This window comes from Branchiostoma floridae, chromosome 19 (assembly GCF_000003815.2).
Source record: "Branchiostoma floridae strain S238N-H82 chromosome 19, Bfl_VNyyK, whole genome shotgun sequence".
Taxonomy (NCBI): Eukaryota; Metazoa; Chordata; class Leptocardii; order Amphioxiformes; family Branchiostomatidae; genus Branchiostoma; species Branchiostoma floridae.
The window spans coordinates 15,222,490-15,243,905 of record NC_049997.1 but is presented as its reverse complement, the minus strand read 5'-3'; the positions used below and the strand labels follow the sequence as shown (position 1 = coordinate 15,243,905).

The following is a 21,416-nucleotide window of genomic DNA, read 5'->3' as shown; positions in this document are numbered from 1 at the left end:
GACTCGGGAGCTATAATTACGGCTGGATACCAGGCTAAAGGAATCGAACACTATTACATCTTTGATCCTCAGGATAAGGAATGATCTAAATTTATTTGCAGGTACTGTGAGAAGTTTTGATGGCCTAAACAAGCATGTACCAGTATACTCCCCCGAAAGTAATGTCCTCATGGTACGGTCAAAGTCACAATAGCATAGCTCAGTTCGGAGCCACCATTGGTCAACTGATAAGGATTCTAGTATGAACCAGTTCTAGCAGAGAATATCTAGAAATAACCGGTTCAAACTGCCTTACAAGATGATGTAACTTTTGCGCTTGTCAGGATGCTTCGTTTGCGCCATCGGGGCAGTTAAACTAAAGAGCGTCCGATTGCCATCTCGGCCAGACTTCAGGGAATTTGTGGCCGAATGTCTTCTTAATTCTTTTTCACGGCAACAAATAGATATTTTCTCCGTAAAATACCAAACTAATCATTTCAATGACTGAGCACATCATGTGCCCATCATTGTCATGTGAATTGTCCCTTATATCGGTACCAGGCACGGGGTGGTACATATAGCCATGCGCACTGCCACAACAGCACTCTTGGCGTGAATCGGTCTTCTTTGTGAGCATCCTTTGTTGTGCTCTCTACATCTATATTTTTGGGGTAATTTGTCGGTTGCAACAGTGACTACATCAGCGGCTAAAATGGCGACAGTAAGTACAATCTTACAGTATTACGCATTACTCTCGTATTACGATAACCTACACCTACGTTAAAGTTCACTTAGTAGGCTGAAGATGGCGTCGACGCTGGCCATTTCGGCGTATGCTTCAGCGACATATTACTTTCACTTTCGCAACCCTATTCATCATGTGGTTTTATGGTGGAGGATTATCATCATTATCATTATCATTAGGTTTTCATTTGTGTACTTACATCAACTGAAAAAAAAACCGGTAAGGACAAAACAGACGACATAAATTAAGTTGTCTTGATGTGTAATTTCTGTATCGTTTTCCCTATCAAGCTAACCGCGATCGCTTGCAATTGAGACTCTACTTTCACTTTCGCACCCTATTCATCATTTTAGCTGGAAGGAACAATGACTTATTCTTTTGTAAAAGTAATGAATTGATCTATAAAATATGCCTAGTATTTTCCGATGAATTGGTCTAAGGGATTGAATTTTGATGTAACGTAGATGTAGAGTTTCACTTTCATGTTTTTCTTTGATTCTTAGTGGATAGTTAAAATCGTATGCTATGTGTTATCACAGGGTTCCTTTGATGATTCTCAAACAAAAACGTTGCTGTTGTTCGGGAAAACAGGCAGTGGAAAAAGCGCCACTGGAAACACTATCTTGGGGGATAAAAAGTTCAAAGTTTCGTCGAAGGGCCAGACTACCAAGACGTACCAAGTGGAGACCTGCCAAGTGGCAGGGATGACGCCGAACTTGACGATCATCGACACGCCTGACATTACGGAAAGCAAGCAAGAAAATAATCCCTCCTTTGACCCCATGATGGAAGTAGCCAAGTGGATCGTTGAGGCCAAAGATGGCGTCGACGCCGTCCTTTTCGTCCACCGCTTTGGCGTGCGCTTCAGCGACCAGCAAAAGGAAGTGTTCAAGGCACTCGAAGATAACTTCGGAAAGGAGATATTCCTACACATGATCGTCGTGCTCACGTACGGTGACGAGTACGAAAGGGTCCGTGAAGAGGAGGGTATCACCCTTGAAGGCTACCTGTCTGACAAGTGGAACGGCCTTTCAAAATTGCTGGAGCGCGTGAACAACCGAGTGGTCGTCTTCGACAACCGCACAAAAGACGGTGCGAAAAGGGCCAAGCAAGTCGAAGACCTGATAACACGCCTGAAAACCGTCATGGAGGAGAATGGTGGACGGCCTTACAAGAGCAAGTATCTCCCTCCTCGCGGCTCGTCCACAGTCGTCTCCGGCGCCAAGCATAGTGATGCAGCTATCTCCTCGGGCGACGCTCCCCTATCGCAAAAGGAAAAGGTAGAGTTGGTACACCATGCCATGCTGACCGATCGTTCGAAATTGAAACTTCCATGGTGCCCTCTTTTTTGATTGAATCCTCGTTATTTTACCATGGTGCAAACGTGATAAAACGACAGTAGCTTTTATCAATTCATAGAGTCTTCGAAATAGTAGTCCAGCAATCGTGAAGGCAAAAGTTCACTCATGCATACAAAAACATATTGCAGCTACTTTCCACCCCACACATTTCCTTTCCACCATTAACTAAATTTATCTATTTGTGCAGATTAGCTGATAAAATGTACAGGCACAAAAAGCATGATTGTCATTAAAATGTATAAAAGCTTACAACATAAAAGCTTACAGTTCGCTTATCTACGCCATGCTCCTAATTTTCAAATGATAATATCCGTGTATCAATTTTCAGATCCTAATATCTATTTCATCTTCGTGTTCATCTGTTTACTGTCAAATAGTAGAATATATAAGTCAGTAAGCACACATTTAATTTTTTTCCACTCAGTATAGATACTGTGTTGTTAAAAAGACGGCCATTATTCCTTATAGGATGCGACAATGAATTTGCTACTTTTCGGGAAAACGGGAAGTGGGAAAAGTGCAACAGGTAACACCATTATCGGATCAAGGGAGTTTAACGTGTCGTCCAAGACCAACACCACTAAAACGTGTGAGGCGAAGACGTGTCAGCAGTTCGGGCTTAGTCTCAAAGTCATTGACACACCAGACATCACCGATGCTACCCACGACCCTGCCGAGGAAGTGACCAAGTGGTTTCAAGAAGCCAGCGGTTCCATCCATGCCCTCCTGCTCGTCCACCACTTCGGCGACAGGTTCAAAGATCAGGAGCGAAGCGTGTACAGCTCACTGGAACGGTTTTTCGGGCCAGAAATTTTCAAACACACAATCGCCATCATCACCTACGGAGACGAGGCCACTAGAGTCGAAGAAGAAGAGGGGGTCACAATGGAATCATATCTGGCTGATGAGTGGAATGGTCTGGAAAGTCTGATGAAACGAGTGAGGTACAGATGGGTTCTCTTCGACAACCGAACGAAAGACCAAGAAAAGAAAGAAGACCAAATGGGTAAGCTGATAAGCCGCATACACGAAGTTCTCCGTGAGCACCAAGGGCAACCTTACCGATGCAAACTCGGAGGACAGGAGGGTATCAGCTTGGGCCAAGAGTTTTTGGTGAGACACGTATACCAACTCCTCATGCGTGACAACAGTCGCCCGGGGTGCACCCTGTTCTAAACATGCATGCACATTGGTGTACTGTAACGATTTTCTCGCGAAATCGGAACAGACAGCCCAATCCTACAATACGTGGAGGAAATTACGCTGCGTACTGACAGCTCACCCTTAGCTGTAGTTATAACTGCATTCATACAACAATCATAATTGAAGATTGCAATCACTATGTTTATTCACATTAAAATCCCCTAAGGGAAACATGTTTTCAAAAGGACATGGTAAAGATCTGTCTTGAACTATCTGGAAGTCAACTTGTTCAAATTAAGCTGTTTAGATAATTGATCAAGAAGCAATTTGTTATCATGTTGAAGTTTACCAAATATTATCTTGGAACCGCTAATTTGCTATTCTCTGCTTTAGATGACTTGTTTGTATGATTTCAGAATGATGTGGCCATTGTTTATTGTTGCCGTTACTATCTGACATATTGTATATTGACATAATAAAGGAGTCGAGTATATGTGTGATCTCCGACAACAAATGGTGTGTAATGCATGATATAGTGACAAGGTTTGAACGCATGTATACTGACAAATAATTTGGAGGCACTGTTCATAAACACGTAGCCTGTTTCTTAGGTGTGAAATTGTGGCTTAGCAAAGTAATTTCGCAATATGCGTTTGTCGTCCTTATGTGGTCGACTCACCAAGCATACACAGCAATGTATTCGCTGATGTACAATTTGGAATATAACTAACGAGGTGAAATATAATTGTCTTGGTGATCTTTATTTTTGTAGCTTGTACTTTTGGAATACTTTTGACGCACAGCGTGTGATTAACAAGGATGGTGGTTCATATCATCGTCCAGTAAATGGATGGGAGGGTACAGCTTAACTCAACTCAAGCACTAAAAATACGTCATACTACAATTTTATTTTATATTCTAGTCAACGGTTAAAGTCGAACACCAGATACAAAAAAACAGGAGTTCCATTGCAGTACCTTAGAAAGCCGATAGGAAGCTCTTATCGAACTTGACCTTCATTTTCCTGACCCCAAACTACCTGCCAAATATCATCAGAATCTATCCTTTACGAGTTATGCCGTTCACAGACAGACAGACAGACAGACACACCCAAAATATAACCTTGGCGAAAGTGATAAAAGAATTGAGGGATTTCTAGCTTAAGAAAAAAAGATACATTACAGCAAGGGTGTGTCTAGACCCCTGCAAATATTGGTATACATTGATCATGTGGGTCTAACTCTAGGTAGTTAATGTGCCACGTTGGTTTAGCAATTCATCAGTCGATAACAAGTTTCATCCACGATTGACAGTCCGCAGCTATAGCATCCCATAGTTTTAGCAATTAGAAACTACATGTAACAAAACGCACAACATATCTACTTTTAAACAATGTGTCATTACGTTATGTTTCCATGATTTTTGTAGATGCAGGCTCCGTCCCTTACTCACGGAACCGACTGACCGAGAAGTTAGTATAGTAGCCTATCCTAATCAAGTATCCCTCCGCTTCAGTGTAGAAGACATCTCACATGTTAGGTATGGGGATTGATATCGGGTGTTAGTGGGACGTCCTCCACTGACGGAGCAAAACTTCTCAGCAACGAGAAATACTAAATGGCCGGGGCGGGTGTTTTTTTTTTTTTTAACTTTCCCTCCATCTCCTTCCCTTCACCAACCCATTTATTAATACCGCTCACGTAACTCTTACTCTTCATGCCATTGCTTCCTTCTCGCTTTCCTGCGCTCGGCATTCACTTGGACTGTCTGGATGGATTTCCTTTGTTCTGTGCATATTATACCCTGTATACACGTGGCAGGCATCACCTGTTTCCCCTTAATCTTTCTCACCTGCGCTTGGTATAACTTGATTAGAATAGTAGCCTATCCTAATCAAGTATCCCTCCGCTTCAGTGTAGAAGACATCTCACATGTTAGGTATGGGGATTGATATCGGGTGTTAGTGGGACGTCCTCCACTTTCCTTCGCTATCTCTTCTTCTCAACTTACAACACCTCATTTCCTCCCATCACACAACCACACCCAATCCCAATTCCTTCCCCCAAACCTCATTTAATCCCCCAACCCTTATTTCACCAACCTCCCCCAAACCTCAGTTCCTTTTCTCCAAACCTCCAACTCCATTCAGAACATTTCACATCCTTTGATTTTATTACGACACTCATTCCAGTTACATAACTTAGTTATCTTTTCATCACATTTCCACACAGTGGGGGCTTATTATAAAACTCATTCTTTGAACAACATCTTGAAAAGATCTTTATCCGGAAGTGGACCCCTACGTAGTGCTAGTGGGTCCCCCTTCCCTAATTCGCTGTGTATCTATTCTGGCTGATGTTGACTTGGTTCCAACAAAGATAGAAATAGCCAGAAGTAAAGCAGAGGAGAGGGAGACGCCACCAGCACCCCGGGGTCCACAGGCTCAGAATGACCAGGGTAGCCCAAGGTACCGGCACGCCCCCTCAGGGCCAGAAAAGAGAAATAGGTGGAGGCAATAGACTTCCATATCTACCCAATTCCGGGCAAGAAACCGCCCATATCCATTACACAACTCCGGGCCATATACTGCCCATATATATTACACATTCCGGGCCATATAGCGCCCATATCCATTACACAATTCCGGGCCTTATACTGCCCATATACATTACACAACTCCGGCCATATACCGCCCATGCATTACATAATTCCGGGCCATATACCGCCCATATCCATTACACAATTCCGGGCCATATACCGCCCATATCCATTACACAATTCCGGGCCATATAGCGCCCATATCCATTTCATGATTCCGGGCCATATACTGCCCATATACACACTTCCGGGCCATAATCCGCCCATGTCCATTACACAATTCCGGGCCATATACCGCCCATATCCATTACACAAGTCCGGGCTATATATATACAATTCCAGGCAACAAACCTGCCATTTCCACGTAAGACTATTCCGGACAACAAACTGCGGCCGCCCGCTAAAATCTAGAAAAACTCCAAACATCATACGTACAGCGAACTTAAAACAACAAGAACCTTTCCACTGAAATTCCAGTGAATTTGTGGTGCCGGTGCGGCCTCGGCGGGGTGGAATGGGTGGTGTAGTCGGGCTTCGGGACACGTTCGTAGATGAAACGCCGCTTCTATCTCGCTTTCCTGCGCTCGGCATTCACATGGACTGTCTGGATGGATTTCCTTTGTTCTGTGCATATTATACCCTGTATACACGTGGCAGGCATCACCTGTTTCCCTTAATCTTTCTCACCTGTTCTTGATTAGATTTGTTAACTTTCTACACCTGCGCTTGGGATTACTTGATTAGAATAGTAAGAAAATTGAAGAAGACGACGGTTTCCACAAACACCAGAAAAACAGACCCAACTCACCCAGAAACCCACTCAAGTCAATTTCTGTATCTATAGCCCTCCTTGTTATGTTAACTCAGTCAGGGGACGTGCATCCAAATCCAGGCCCCTACAAACCCAAATTTCCTTGTCTCTTGTGTGGCAAAGCTGCCAAGTGGAATCAAAGAGCTGTAGCATGTGATGAGTGCCATGGTTGGTATCATGTTGATTGTATGTCCATGTCTACTGCAAACTACAGTGTTATGGCGGAACACAATAGCTTAGAATGGATATGCTGTCAATGCGGAATGCCTAACTTCTCAAGTTCACTCTTTAATAATAGTGACTTCGAGCTGTCTAACAGTTTCGAAAGTTTGTCTTCGATACATTCACAAACCAACTCTTCTTGCAATTTCTGCCCTGATGGGAATCATAACAACCTGTCAAACCCGGGAATTGCCAAGTCACCCTTGGCCGCTTCATCGCCTCTTAAGGCTAAAGCCAAGCCAAGTAGACGCAAGCCCCCCAAACAGAAATTAAAAACATGTGTCATAAATTTCCAGGGCATACGCAACAAAACTGCTGATCTAGCAGCATGCTTAGACCAGCATTCTCCAGATATTATACTAGGCTCAGAAACACATCTAAATGACTCAGTTGGCATCCCAGTTATTACTGTTAATGTTAAACCTAAGAAAATCAAACAAAGCCCCAGGCGTGTTTCACTTTGGAAAAAAGCTGATGAAACCGCCATAAGAACTGAGCTACAGGAATACAGTAATAATTTAGCTAAACGGAACTAGTACAGGAGCCAGGTCCTGAAAAATTTGATTTCGTTGCACCCACTTTACAGAAAAGGTTTGACCTAATTTTCTGATAGAGGTGTCTTTGGTCCATCACCTAGCATGATTTTTATTCTCAAATTGTGGTATCACTTTTTTGCTAGCTAAGCATAAAGGTAGAACACGTATTCTGCACAGGTGAAAAAATTCAATTTTCCAAGGGGGAGGGGCAAAAAACTAAACATCAATATTTTTCCATCAAAATTGGTAGGCTGGTGCAGCTTTTCATGGGAAATACAGAAATGTTCGTTTTTTCCCAAAATTTTACCTTTGTCCAAAAGTTATGGGTCTTAAAAGTTCAATTTTTAGGCATTTTTTGTACCAAAAAACGAACTGTTTACTTTGCAAAATCAGACAATTAATTGTGCTACCTACGGGGCCTTGCCTGATGAGTTAGACCTACCGTCCAAATCATACCCTCCATATCAACCTTTAAATCATCAAAATCCGTCAATGCGATCCGGAGATATGAATGTGTGAATGTTGACACATCTGCCATATTCGATTGCCAATATCGTCGCTAAGGCCGTTGCTAAGGCCGTTGCTAAGGAGGTTTTGGATCATACTCCACAACAAAACTGCTATGCAGAACAAACTTTTCCGATGTATTTTGCTCTGGTTATCTCAGTAGAAGTCTAAGGAAAAAATTTGTTTGTTTATTGTTAAATAGATGCAGGAATACTGTTTTTTAAACATTGACAACTGCACAACAGAAGAGCTTTATAATGAATTTGTGGACAAAATCAAGATAGTAATGGATAAATATGTCCCATCCAAAACTGTAAACAATAATAACTTTTCACCTTGGATTAACAACAAGGTTAGGAAAATACATAAGAAAAAACAGCGAGCCTACAACTCTTATCGTAAAAACCCAACAACCGAGAACTTGACTAAATTCCGCACTATTCGCAAACGAGCAAAAAAGACTACCAGACAAAACTACCGTAAATACGTAAATTCTATATGTTCTGATTCCCCCAAGAAGTTTTGGTCGCACATCAAACACTTAAAACAGGATACAACTGGGATCCCCAGTCTTAAGCAGAAAGGTAAGCTAGAAACAGATAACAGAAACAAAGCTAACATCCTTAACAACCAATTCAGCTCTGTCTTTACACGAGAGGATGAACACATGCCCCACCTCCCCGTAGTTCTATCCCCACTATGCCTGACTTCTCCATCAATGTAAACGGAGTCACCAAACTCCTGAAAGATCTAAATCCACACAAAGCAAGTGGACCAGACGGCCTACCAACAAGGATCCTCAAACTAGCAGCTGCTGAGTTAGCCCCTGCTCTGACTATTATTTGTCAGAAATCACTTGAAACTGGTCAGATCCCTTCCCCATGGCTACATGCCAATATCTCTCCCATCTTTAAAAAAGGGGACAGGACTGATCCTGCAAATTACCGTCCTGTTTCTCTCACATGTGTTTGTAGTAAGGTTATGGAGCACATAGTGCAATCACAGATGATGGATCATTTTGACAAATACTCTATATTATCTGACAAGCAGCATGGGTTTAGGAAAAAGCGTTCATGTGAAACCCAACTTATTTTAACTACAACTGACTTAGCCCATTCTTTAGATACCAGGTCGCAAACAGATATGATTATAACCGACTTCGCAAAAGCTTTTGACAAAGTACCTCATGATCGCTTACTCCTAAAACTCCAAAATTATGGTATCAGGGGTAAGGTACTTCACTGGATCTCTAATTTCCTCAAAAATCGTAAACAAAGAGTGGTAGTTGGGGGAGAGCACTCAGAGTGGGCAGAGGTAGTCTCTGGAGTGCCCCAGGGTACCGTGCTCGGACCACTACTGTTCTTAGTGTACATTAATGACTTAGCCGACAACCTCAACTCTAACATCCGTCTCTTTGCGGATGACTGCGTCATTTACAGGGAGATAAACAGTGACAGAGATCACACCCTCTTACAGGAGGACATCAATACATTAGATACATGGCAAAACACATGGCAGATGAAATTACACCCGGACAAATGTTTTGTTATGCGTTATACCCACAAACGTAAACCTAAACTCTACGACTACAAACTAGGAAGTCATGTTCTAGCCGAGACTAACAACCACAAATACTTAGGAGTCACACTTAACGACCAGCTCTCTTGGTCACAACACATACAATACAGTGCTTCCAAGGCTAACAAGACGTTAGGCTTTGTGAGACGAAATCTTTATAACTGCCCCAAATCAGTCAAAACAAATGCATATACATCCCTTGTTAGACCACATTTAGAGTATTCCAGCGCTGCCTGGGATCCATACCACAAAGAGCACATTGCTAAGTTAGAGTCCGTTCAAAAAAGAGCGGCCAGATTCGTCACAAATTCGTATCATAGTTATGATAGTGTCACCAAACTTGTTTCTGATTTGGGGTGGGATACTTTACGCAACAGAAGGACAGCAAATAGATTAACAATTTTACAGAAAGCAAGACACCATAAAGTAGCCCTACCGGTCGAAACTCATCTAAAGCCTGTACCGCGCCAATCGCGACACTCAAACCCAAATTCTTACAAGGCTCTACCTTTTCACAAAGACTGCTACAAACATTCCTTCTTCCCACAAACCGTGAGAGATTGGAACTCGCTACCGTACGAGGTCACGGAGATCACAGACGCTCCAAAGTTCAAGGAGGCAGTTCTCCGACGCCTCAGGGGACATTAAGGCGCAGCACTCCCCCTGGACGCTTTGCCCCAACTGAGGGGCGTTGTCCAGTACCCAATCAAGATCAAGATCAAGATCAAGGCACCGGGTAGGGAGGTGAATTAATAACGCGATTGTAGCTTAAGCTTCAAGTTCCGGCCTGGCAAGCTTGGTATGGTCGCAAAGGTCCCTTAGTAAGGCATCGAAGGATGAAAACCGCAAAATAATCGGATACTTCCTTCTCGAGATATTCTTGAGTATACTGGCTCTGTTTAGGCGCAACCGCTAGCTCCGCTAACACCGCCTGAGCTGTCACGGCACCGGGTAGGGAGGTGACTTAATAACGCGATTGTAGCTTAAGCTTAGTTCACTTGAAGGTCATAGTAAAACTCATGGCGAGAAGACAGAAAGCAATTTGAGTACTAAAAATTACTTCCTTACTTTTCTACAAGGCTTTAAAGCGAATGTAGGTTCCCCTTGGGGTAACCGCTAAGCGAACCCTTCAGTAACCGCAAAGCGACCCCATACGATGGAACTTCCAGAATCTTAAACAAAATGTGCGTTATTTTTATCACTTAAATTTCATAGTAAAACACGTGTCGAGTAGACAGAAAGCATTTGGAGTGCTAAAAATTACTTCGTTAGTTTTCTACAAGACTCGGAAGGGAATGAAGGTTCGCATGGGGTAACCGCTAAGCGAACCCTTCAGTAACCGCAAAGCGACCCCATACGATGGAACTTCCAGAATCTTAAACAAAGTGTGCGTTACTTTTATCACTTGAATTTCATAGTAAAACACGTGGCGAGAAGTTAGAAAGCAATTTGAGTGCTAAAAATTACTTCCTTACTTTTCTACAAGGTTCGAAAGCGAATGGAGGTTCCCCTTGGGGTAACCGCTAAGCGAACCCTTCGGTAACCCCAAAGCGACCCCATACGATGGAACTTCCAGAATCTTCAACAAAGTGTGCGTTACTTTGATGACTTGAATTTCATAGTAAAGTCCGTGGCGAGTAGACAGAAAGCAATTTGAGTACTAAAGATGACTTCCTTATTTTCTACAAGGCTCGGAAGCGAATGGGGGTTCCCCTTGGGATAACCGCAAAGCGACCCCATACGATGGAACTTCCAGAATCTTAAACAAAGTGTGCGTTACTTTTATCACTTAAATTTCATAATAACACACGGCACGAGAAGGCAGAAAGCAATTTGATGCCTACAAATTACTTCGTTACTTTTCTACAAGGCTCGAACGCGAATGAAGATTCGCATGAGCTGAGGTAACCGCTAAGCGAACCCTTCCGTAACCACAAAGCGACCCCATACGATGGAACTTCCAGAATCTTAAACAAAGTGTGCGTTACTTTTAACACTTGAATTTCATAGTAAAACCCGTGGCGAGAAGGCAGAAAGCGATTTGAGTGCTAAAAATTACTTCCTTACTTTCCTACAAGGCTCGAAAGCCAATGAAGGTCGCATGGGGTAACAGCTAAGCGAACCCTTCGGTAACCGCAAAGAGACCCCATACGATGGAACTTCCAGAATCTTAAACAAAGTATGCGTTACTTTTATTACTTGAATTTCATAGTAAAGACCGTGGCGAGAAGGCAGAAAGCAATTTGAGTGCTAAACATTACTTTGATACTTTTCTACATGGCTCAAAAGCGAAAGAAGGTTCGCATGGGGTAACCGCTAAGCGAACCCTTCGGTAACCGCAAAGTGGCCCCATACGATGGAACTTCCAGAATTTTAAACAAAGTGTGCGTTACTTTTATCACTTGAATGTCATAGTAAAATCCGTGGCGAGAAGGCAGAAAGCAATCTGAGTGCTCAAAATTACTTCCTTGCTTTTCTACATGGCTCGAAAGCGAATGAAGGTTCGCATAAGCGAATATCATAGTAAAACCGGTGGCGAGAAGGCAGAAAGCAATTTGAGTGCTAGAAATTACTTTGATACTTTTCTACAAGGCTCGAAACCAAATGAAGGTTCGCATGGGGTAACCGCTAAGCGAACCCTTCCGTAACCGCAGAGCTACCCCATACGATTGAACTGCCAGAATCTTAAGCAAAGTGTGCGTTACTTTTATCACTTGAATTTCATAGTAAAACCCGTGGTGAGAAGGCAGAAAGAAATTTGAGTGCTAGAAATTACTTCGATACCATTCTACATGGCTTGAAAGCAAATGAAGGTTCGCATGGGGAAACTACTATGCCAACCCTTCGGTAACCGCAAAGCGACCCCATACGATGGAACTTCCAGAATCTTAAACAAAGTGTGCGTTACTTTTATCACTTGAATGTCATAGAAATACCCGTGGCGAGAAGTCAGAAAGAAATTTGAGTGCTAAACTTGCTTCCTTACTTTTCTACAAGGCTCGAAAGCAAATGAAGGTTTGCATGTGGAAATCGCTAAGCGAACCCTTTCGGTAACCGCAAAGCGACCCCATACGATGGAACTTCCAGAATCTTAAACAAAGTGTGCGTTGCTTTTCGTATCACTTGAATTTCATAGTAAAACCCGTGGCGAGAAGGCAGAAAGCAATTTGAGTTCTAACTGACTTCTGGTGGGGAGGTAAAAGACTACCTTTACCTTCTGTATGTACCGTGTATGTGGCACTGTTAATATACATGTAGGTTACAAATCTTCAGTGCAGTGCCACATTGTCCTCTTCTGTCCAGAAAGCAAAATAGAAGAAAAAACGTTAGTTGACCTTTATCCGCCGGATAACCCATATCCGTCGTTGTTCAAAACAGGGTATTTAGTCGACGGACGATGGTTTCAAATTGCAATATTAGTATTTTCACACACAAAAAAAAAATTGCAGATTGTAACCATCATTAGTCGACTTTATATCCCTAAACACGATATTTTTAGAAACAACGGACATAGGTTACCCCGTGGATAAAGGTGAACCAAGCGTTAACCAAAGGTTTTACCTAATCCTCGCGCTTTAACTTTTGCCGCAAGAAAAAAACAAGGTGAAAACAAAATACAAGTATAGTTCAAGATCTAGTCCCCGGAAATCAGTTATAAACGAAAACAGGTGAAAAACATTCAGTTCTGACATATTCATTCACATAAAACAGGCATCATTTCACATTTGGTATCAAATAACACAACAGCGACGGCTGCACAGGTGTAGCCTGGGTGTCATCCTGTTTAGGGTTACAGTCCCTTCCTGTGGAGACCGTTTGGATAGACGTCACCTAAGCAGGATGGAATCCAGGCTAACACAGGTGTGAGTTAGTGTAGCGGAGCGGTTACATGTTTCACCAGGCGCGGGGTAACCTTATTAGGCCTTACTGAGTGGCCCGTGTCACGCGAAGTGAAGCTTAAGTACCGCTGAAGGATGGGATGGGAGCTGGGCACGGAGCCAAAACTGCACTAATGGTAAGGATATATAGAGGGCGCTGCAGAGAAGACAGGGACGGCTGCCAGAAAACGGGGCGAATCAGGCCACAATCTTCCCGTCGAACCTTGGCTAAATGGAAAACAGAAAAGTGCCCTACTAAAGCATTTGATGAAATGTAAGTGGGACAACTCACGTTTAAGGACATCATAAGAATACTCAAAGGAAGGAAAATCAAAGAGGGTGATTAAGTGATCAAAATTTAAAATGACCCATAATTCAGCAACAATATAAAGAAAATATCAGAATAGATGTAGCGATTAACGATAGCACTATGATATTTCCTATGATATTTTAGATCATTATACATGATATCTTAGATCATTTTTCATTAGTTTAGATTTACCCTACTAGTGGTTTTGCTTTTCAACCATTTGTGGTCATTTGTGCATTTAGCCTACGGGCATGAACATGCAATAAAGATTATTATCTACCTATTTTAATATTCAACATTTCCAAAGTCGATCTGTTGTTTCTTCTTGATCTTTTGGTTTTCAGTAAGAGGAAAGGGATCTACAATTTTCTGCGGCATATGTCAATGTTAACTCAGAGACCAATGTATGCCAAAACAGTGATGTTTGGGCGGTCGGCTTCATTCTTTCTCGAGTTACAACTCTACACACTGAGATGTGACTGTTTGGAGCTGAAGACAAGTTAATATTTGTGACATTGGGTTTCAGTTTTGCGTGCAGTCAGCACAACATGTACACCACTAACACACGTGACGAACTCTGAATGAAGATCACAATCCGTTTTTGTAGGTCATACGTGACCAAACTGTAATGTTATAACGTTAGTCAAGTATGAATGATACAGTATCCCCGTCCTTGGTAACATTATATGTTTACATTCAGTCAATGTTGATGTCATTTATGAAATAGTAGCAATTATATTGACTTTTTATGCTCAATATCAAAAATTCAGAGCAGTGTCAAAAGCTTTTTGTGAATCAATGATGATAACCTCCTTGTGTGAATAAAAAGCGAAATCTATATTTTTATGATCAAACTTGTAATTAAGCATTTTTTTGTCTTTTAGTATACTGCACAACACAAGCACAAAAGTACACCCCTGATATTTTTGGTCAATGAAAAGTAAGTTTTTTTCCGAAATGTATACTTTTTTCGAACTCGAAGGCATTCAAGACATGGACAAGCGACGCTTTGTGTAAAAGCTGCCTAACCAATGGTATAACCCAACATTTTCACAAACAAAACAGGCTATTAAAAATTATTTTATTCCTTTGTCGATGAAATATTCCATATTTTAGCCAATATAAGAAACGTCAATACTTTTTTTTCCGAAGGCATTTTAAGTATAGAAACTAAGAAAGTGTCTACTCTTCTCTACGCTTTGTGTGAAAGCTGTCCGCCCCTATGGACGCGTCCCAGTGGTATAACCCAGTAAGAGGGTAGCAATCACATTTCACAACATGGCGGCAGGCTGAAGAAAGCCCGAGCTGTTCTCGGTTTAAAAGTGTGATTTTCTACGTGATTAACCCATAAATTCTGACCAAATACAACTCCAATCAACCAAGGATATCCTCCAGAATACAGCAAGACTTTAAAGGTGAGGAAATCCGGCTTTCTTTGTCTAAAACGGGTGTTGTGTGTGCAGCATGTCAAGTCGGGCCGTCCTAAAAACTAGTCTAACACTTTCACTCGGTCAGTGACGCTTATTGTATAATTCCTTCGTATATTTCTCATATTTTGAAGCTTTGAATTTGGCAAATTTCTGCTACATTTGGTACATTGAGGTATTGTCCCACGTTGGCACCCAAAAAATCAATGCCAAAGCCTTTTATCCAGTGTCACAAGGGAGTTGAAAAATGTTTTGTCCGCTTGTCTGTCTGGGTGAACCGTTCGATCGACTGTGTGGCCTGTTTTATTTTTTCCTCGGCGCCTCAAATACATTCTCTCTAAAATTCCTGTCCTTCTACCCTGCCGTGTATCCCACTAGGAAATCAACTCAGATTTCCAGAATGTTTGCATCTGACCAGCTTTCATAAAGCACATTTGTTTCTACCCAATATAGTTTTAAGCCCCAAACTCAAGGACAGATGGTTGCTTGTGTGTGAAATACTCTTCACTTGTTCTAAATTGAGAGAGTGAGTTTTGTTGAAGGAGTTTCAGAGTGTTAGAGGGTCTGCATGCCCTTTTTTCGCAAGTTGTAGGGAGCTTTTTATTAATTGTTCATCGTTGCTGGCCCGTTATAGTTCAACGTTAATCTTTGTCAGGAAATTATTCTTGAAACATTATTGGCCGCTTTAAATTTCTAGTAAATTCTATGTGGCACGATATTTGTGATATGAATCCATCGTTTAGTGTAAAAAAAATTTTGTGTCGCGTAGTCGGTGTGTTAGCTACCCCAAATTTTCCCAGACGTCCCATGAATACGAATACAACAATTGTGTATTACGTTGGGACAATTCGATGAACTCATCTCCAAAACCTATTGCAAGAACAGGTCAATGTACCTTGGTTGAGTGTTGACAATCATCCTGAATTACCAATTTAGCATTGACAAGATCCCCCCATGCAGTCCCTCGTTTTAGAGTGTTACACACGCATGTTCAAGTACACAGCTTGGCCGTCTGGATTTGTTCACGAGACTCTTGACTAGCACATGACTGAGTCGTATTGTCCAAACGCTGCTGAAAATCCTCAGCAAAGATCGCCCGCTATTTTTTTGTTTCCTACCACTCAAGTACAAAGTCAGCATTGTAGACAAGTACTGTATCTACTGTTATGGGGAATTTTTATGCCTTTCCATGATAGATGATGAATTGATAACTATGTATAACATTCCAAAGTATGAAAAGTGGAAGGGCCCTTTGGGCTAGATTTTGTAATACTATATACTTCAATTACTGTAACGTTACCAGTGTAAGTGGTCACGCACAGGCGCTATACTAGTATCTGATGATATCACCCAGATACATATCCAGTACGGCCTACTCTGTGCTAATAGGGAGTTAGAACCCCAATTGATATATGGGAATGGTGAAAGGATATTAGATACTGACTGGAAGATATGCTGGGTTGATATGCTGATAGGGGTAGCTTTGAATGCGCATATTTTGATACCCAGTTGTCTGATATACTATTCCCAGTATTTCTAATTTTTATAAACAGAAGAGTAGTTTACACTTTCAGATACAAAGCTAGGAGTACTGGGTGCATATTGTGCTTTTGTGCACCCAAATTGGAGCTGTGCACCTAGTTTTTGACTGCAATGGTGTAAATAGAATGTTTGTGTAGTGTTACGAATGTGAATGTACTATTATACGTTAGGAAATAGTAAAATCCCTTGTTGTATTAGTTGTTTAAACTTTGGAAATTTGCTATAGAATAAGTTAAGATTCAAGTTCGGGGACAGTAAGGTTTGTAATTTGGTTTTGCGTACATTCTACTTTACTTTATGCTGTACACCAATTTTTTTTTTGTCTAGCAAAATTTCTAGGCATTCACCTATTCCTAAGCATGGGGTTGTTTATACATAGACAGGTACAGTAGCATTGTAGCACTATCATAGTACATGTTGTATCTGAGTACGTGTAGTAAATCTAGCTAAGAAGTTTCTCTCGTGGTGTTTCCTTCCGTTGTCCTAAAAACAACACCCTAGTACAGGTATGCGCACATTAACAAGTAAACTACCTGCCTGATTACCCAAGAGTAAAATAGATAAAAAGAAGCATCCCTGAACAGGATATGTGGAAACCACAAGGGACATTATCTGTGTCTGTGTATTACCTTAGTAGGTAGCGTCCAGAATGTTACAGCCCCAGGCTACCCTTTGTTTGTACGTCACGTAACAGGGTGGGTCTTGTCAAATGTCCAAGCAAATTATTTGTGACATGGCGTTATTGTGAGAACTTAATACACAGAAGTTTATGGAAGCATTACTGTATATTTATAGTATTTACAGTGTATATTTGAGTTTTTTTCTCAAAGAGTTTGTTTTCTTTTATGGCCGCAAGGTAGAGATGTTACTATAAAATGTTGAAATATTACAATAAGTTTGTTTAATTTTGTAGTGGTTTTATTTTGTGGAAGGACAGAAAAGGAGGTTTTCGTAGTTTGAGATTTGCAGTTTTGTAGTACAGTTATAATATACTGGAAATAAATATTTCAAATTATTTGCATTGTCAGGTCAATGCTGTAAGATTAACTAAGAATAAACAGCTGCAATTGAAACTTATGGAAGTTCAAGATTTGCAGTATTCAACTGTTTCAGATGGCCCCATTCCCAGTATTTGAATAGAGGCAATTTCAAGCATTGTGTCTGGCACTTATTGCCCTTTGTTTCAGAAAGTACAGTTCCCTTTGTGATTCTAATGTAATTCAATTTTCCCCGGAGACAGCCTGAGGCCTGGCCAATTCTGTGGTGATTGACAGGGGGTGTTAAATGGGTTACATAAACAGGTGTTTGATTGGTATGTATGAGGATTTAGATGTGGGAAAGTTAGCTGGGGGACCATTTTTACATGTTGTATTACCCAATTACAGTTATCACCCCTTTGAGTAACGTTTATGTGTTGAAGACAGGTTCTATCATGTAAAATGTATGTAGATGATGGAAAAGTCTAGACACTTATTAAGTTGTGACTGAAAGAAATTTCCTAGAAAGTTGTGTACAATATGAGCCCTTATTGCTCCAATCACCATAGGGGGGGGGGGGGGTCTGCATGGGGGTTCCCTGTCTACAAGTTATGCTAAATTCAGTAGGACTTGCTATGAATTACAGGAATAAAAAGATTTCTGCCAATTCCTATGAATAATGGTAAACCATAATTGATACCTTCCCTATGCCTTATTGAAAAAGTACATGGAGTCTATTAATTGATAAGAAGGGTTCGGCTGTGCTTAGTTCAACACATTTTGTTGCAGAAGTGTACGTTTATGAAGGTTAGACATCCAGGTAAAACAGTATTCAAATACAACTGGATAAAAAATGGAGATTTACTTCAGGACGTTTCTAGTGACGCTGAAGAAAAGTGATGGGTGTCACTCTGTCTGTAAACAGCCGAACGAATAAATAAGTAAATAAATAAATAAACACTCGAAACGTCCGGAAGTAAATATCCGTTTTTTATCCAGTCGTAGAGATTGAATTGTGTTTGAATGTAGTGTTAAATCAAAATGATTTAATGTTAACTGAGCATTAATTTTGTTAACTCCGTTAATGACTTTCTAAGCACTGTCTGGCTGTTAATTTTGAGAAGTAGCACTAGCAGATAAGATATTTTATCACGCTCATTTTTCCCCCTATCTCAGCTGAGAATGTCACATGGCAGCCACACAGCATAGTTCCTCACCCTGCCTCCTGATTTGATAAGGAAGCTATGTTAGGTATACTCTGTAATTACTGCAACGTTTTAGGAGGAAAGCAGAGACCAAAATAGACTGCTGTATAATAATCAATTTTCTGTCTAGAACATGTATCATTGTATGTGACCTTGAAAAGTGAAATGTTGTATAGTACAAGCAAGGAGGTTGAAAGAATTTGCTTTCAGAGCAATTTTAGAGAAAAGTGTGTATTGGCATTGGTATGACATTTCATTCTTTCAAATGATGGTGGAATCCTGTTCATATAAATTACACAATCTAAGCTAACCTTACAATCATGTTATGATATGACATCATATGTACGTTCAGTACCACGTCATATGATCATATCCGATATCAGCCAATCATAGCACGGCCAGCTGTACTGCCAGCACTGTTGTTATTGTTATTGTTGTTCCAGTTTATTTTATCATCAACATTGTACATAAACAAATGATACAGAATAGCACTTTTCACATTCTTGAAATTGTTTACTAGCTAGTAAACAAAATATATATATAATGATACATTATTTAGAACTGTAAATTTCTTTCCTTGTGCACATCAATACAATACAAAGTGGGGGGTGGGGTGCTGAGAATAAAGCCAAGAAACAAAGCAATGAACGAATGCATAAACCCTGCAAATCTTTGATGATATGTTTTGACATCCTTACACTGAGACTTTCATTAGTTTCAAGTCTGAGTGCAAAGAAAAAGTTCAAGTTCTAGCTTTATCTTTATTATATACAGTACTATTAAGCATAGTGGGGTGATGTCATGTTTTCAAGTGTGGTCCTTGCTACTTGTACTAATGTTGAAATCAATAAATCATAACAGTGGAAAATTTGACTTGTCACTCCCACAAGCCTGGGCTGGGGAGAATCAAATTTGTCAATAAAACAGCTATGTTATATGAGAAAATTTCAAACCAGTCTATATCTAGAGGAAATATACATTTGTTGTATGTATATGATCATGATGTTATTGAATGACAAATATAAGAATTGTAAAGGAATTGTATTTGTAAAGGAGCAATATTATTTGACTGGATAGGAAAGAAAATATGTAACATTCCCAAAATGTAAACAATGGGATATGGCTTTGTTTACATTACATGTAACACCAACAGTGTCCAAAAGACCCCCTCCCCCAACTTCTTTACTTCTTTCCTGGCCCCCCCCCCCCCTGGGTAAAGTAATTGAAATCCCCCACCCCTACCTTTTCTCTATTGTAGTGTCTTCAAGTGATTATCATGTAGTGTTAGAGAAAGTGGCATTCCCACAGAGCCAGGTGACAGTTGACAAAGCTGTTCAGCTATTTTAATTCCTTTGTTAGAACATGGCCACTACCCCTCAGCCAATGGGAGCCCTTCAATTACTGTGATTATATCCACATAGTGCAGAAAAAGTGTTGTACTATCCAAAAAGTGTGTGACTATGTAAAATTTGCATAAGATAATGCCACACTTTTTGGATAGTACCACACTTTTTGGATAATCCAACACTTTTTCTGCACCACTGGTCGTCTCACATACTGTGCTAATTGCCTAGGGGATTAGAGAGGATTAAGACACAAACACCTAATGTCATAAAAGTAAACAACAGTTTAATGCTTTCCATAACTGTAACAAAGAACCAGATATTCAGAAAATAACAAGGTTAACGCTTTCCATAACTCACAATAACTTAGAACCAGGTCTTCAGAAGATAACAAGGTTGCTTTCTATAACTGTAACTTAGCACCAGGTCTTCAGAAAATAACAAGGTTACTGCTTTCTATAACTGTAACAAACAAAGAACCAGATCTTCAAAAAATAACAAGCTCAGTGCAATATTTTCTACCGAGAAACAGTGCCAACAGAAAACGACATGGGTAGTGCCGTCAAACTAAACTAAACTAAACAAAACAGTTTGGTTCTCTCTACAGGAAATAACAAAACAGTGGCACCCCTTCAGAAAGTATGAAACAAAACAACTGGATTTTCCCTACTTGACTATTGGAAACAGTACAGAGAATAACAAACCAAAATAACAATCAAAACAGATCCTCGAGTAAATTTTGACTCACAGTTCGTGATAAGAAATCCCAATTCAATGTCACAGTTCAAAAGCGTAGAGAAATCCTCGGGTCCATTCCAACGTGCTGCAGAAACTGGTCCTCAAAGTTGAGACCCTCATCAGGTTCAACAAATAGTCAAATCCTAAGTCGAAGTTTAAATCCATGGTAATAACACATCACGCTCCCTCAAAGTGTCCTTCCCATGTGAGACTGGGAGCAGACTGCTGAGCTCAACAAGCAGAAAAAATTTAGCGGGAAATTTGGTAGACCTAGACGACCACACACAAATCTGGTGCCAGGCAGGTGCCATAAACCACACCATGTGGTAAAGGCAAGGAGAGATCCATTGTTTATTTGTTTGCTAGAGAGATACAGTGTGCTATATCATTTTGTTTAAATATTGTGTCATATCCTGAATATAATATCTTTTATTTATCTAGATGAATAAAAGAATATCTTCGGGGTAGTGGCCATGTTCTAAAATAGATAGATGATGGGCTTGGCTTGATTATGTG

The 21,416-nt window shown here is 40.7% G+C and overlaps 2 protein-coding genes and 1 long non-coding RNA gene across 11 annotated transcripts in view; 2 read left to right on the top strand and 1 right to left on the bottom strand.

Moving 5' to 3' along the window:
- The first annotated feature begins 691 nt into the window (after positions 1-691).
- LOC118406521 (GTPase IMAP family member 8-like) lies at positions 692-3,897 on the top strand. The gene is made up of 3 exons (XM_035806582.1): positions 692-700; positions 1,228-2,004; positions 2,554-3,897. The coding sequence occupies exons 1-3, from the start codon at positions 692-694 to the stop codon at positions 3,259-3,261; spliced, it is 1,494 nt and encodes a 497-aa protein (XP_035662475.1). The 3' UTR covers positions 3,262-3,897.
- Positions 3,898-4,861: 964 nt separating this feature from the next.
- On the bottom strand, positions 4,862-6,574 carry LOC118406845. Its single transcript, XR_004830090.1, has 2 exons — positions 6,491-6,574; positions 4,862-5,055 (listed from the first exon to the last, which is right to left on the bottom strand). It is a non-coding gene; the product is annotated as an uncharacterized LOC118406845 (long non-coding RNA).
- Positions 6,575-14,913: 8,339 nt separating this feature from the next.
- Positions 14,914-21,416, top strand: part of LOC118407003 (SH3 and multiple ankyrin repeat domains protein 3-like) — a 140,939-nt gene continuing 134,436 nt past the window's right edge. For all 9 annotated transcript variants that reach the window (XM_035807410.1, XM_035807412.1, XM_035807417.1 and 6 more), the window contains exon 1: positions 14,914-15,083. The gene's annotated coding sequence lies outside the window, so the exon portion shown is untranslated. The remainder of the gene's footprint in view (positions 15,084-21,416) is intronic.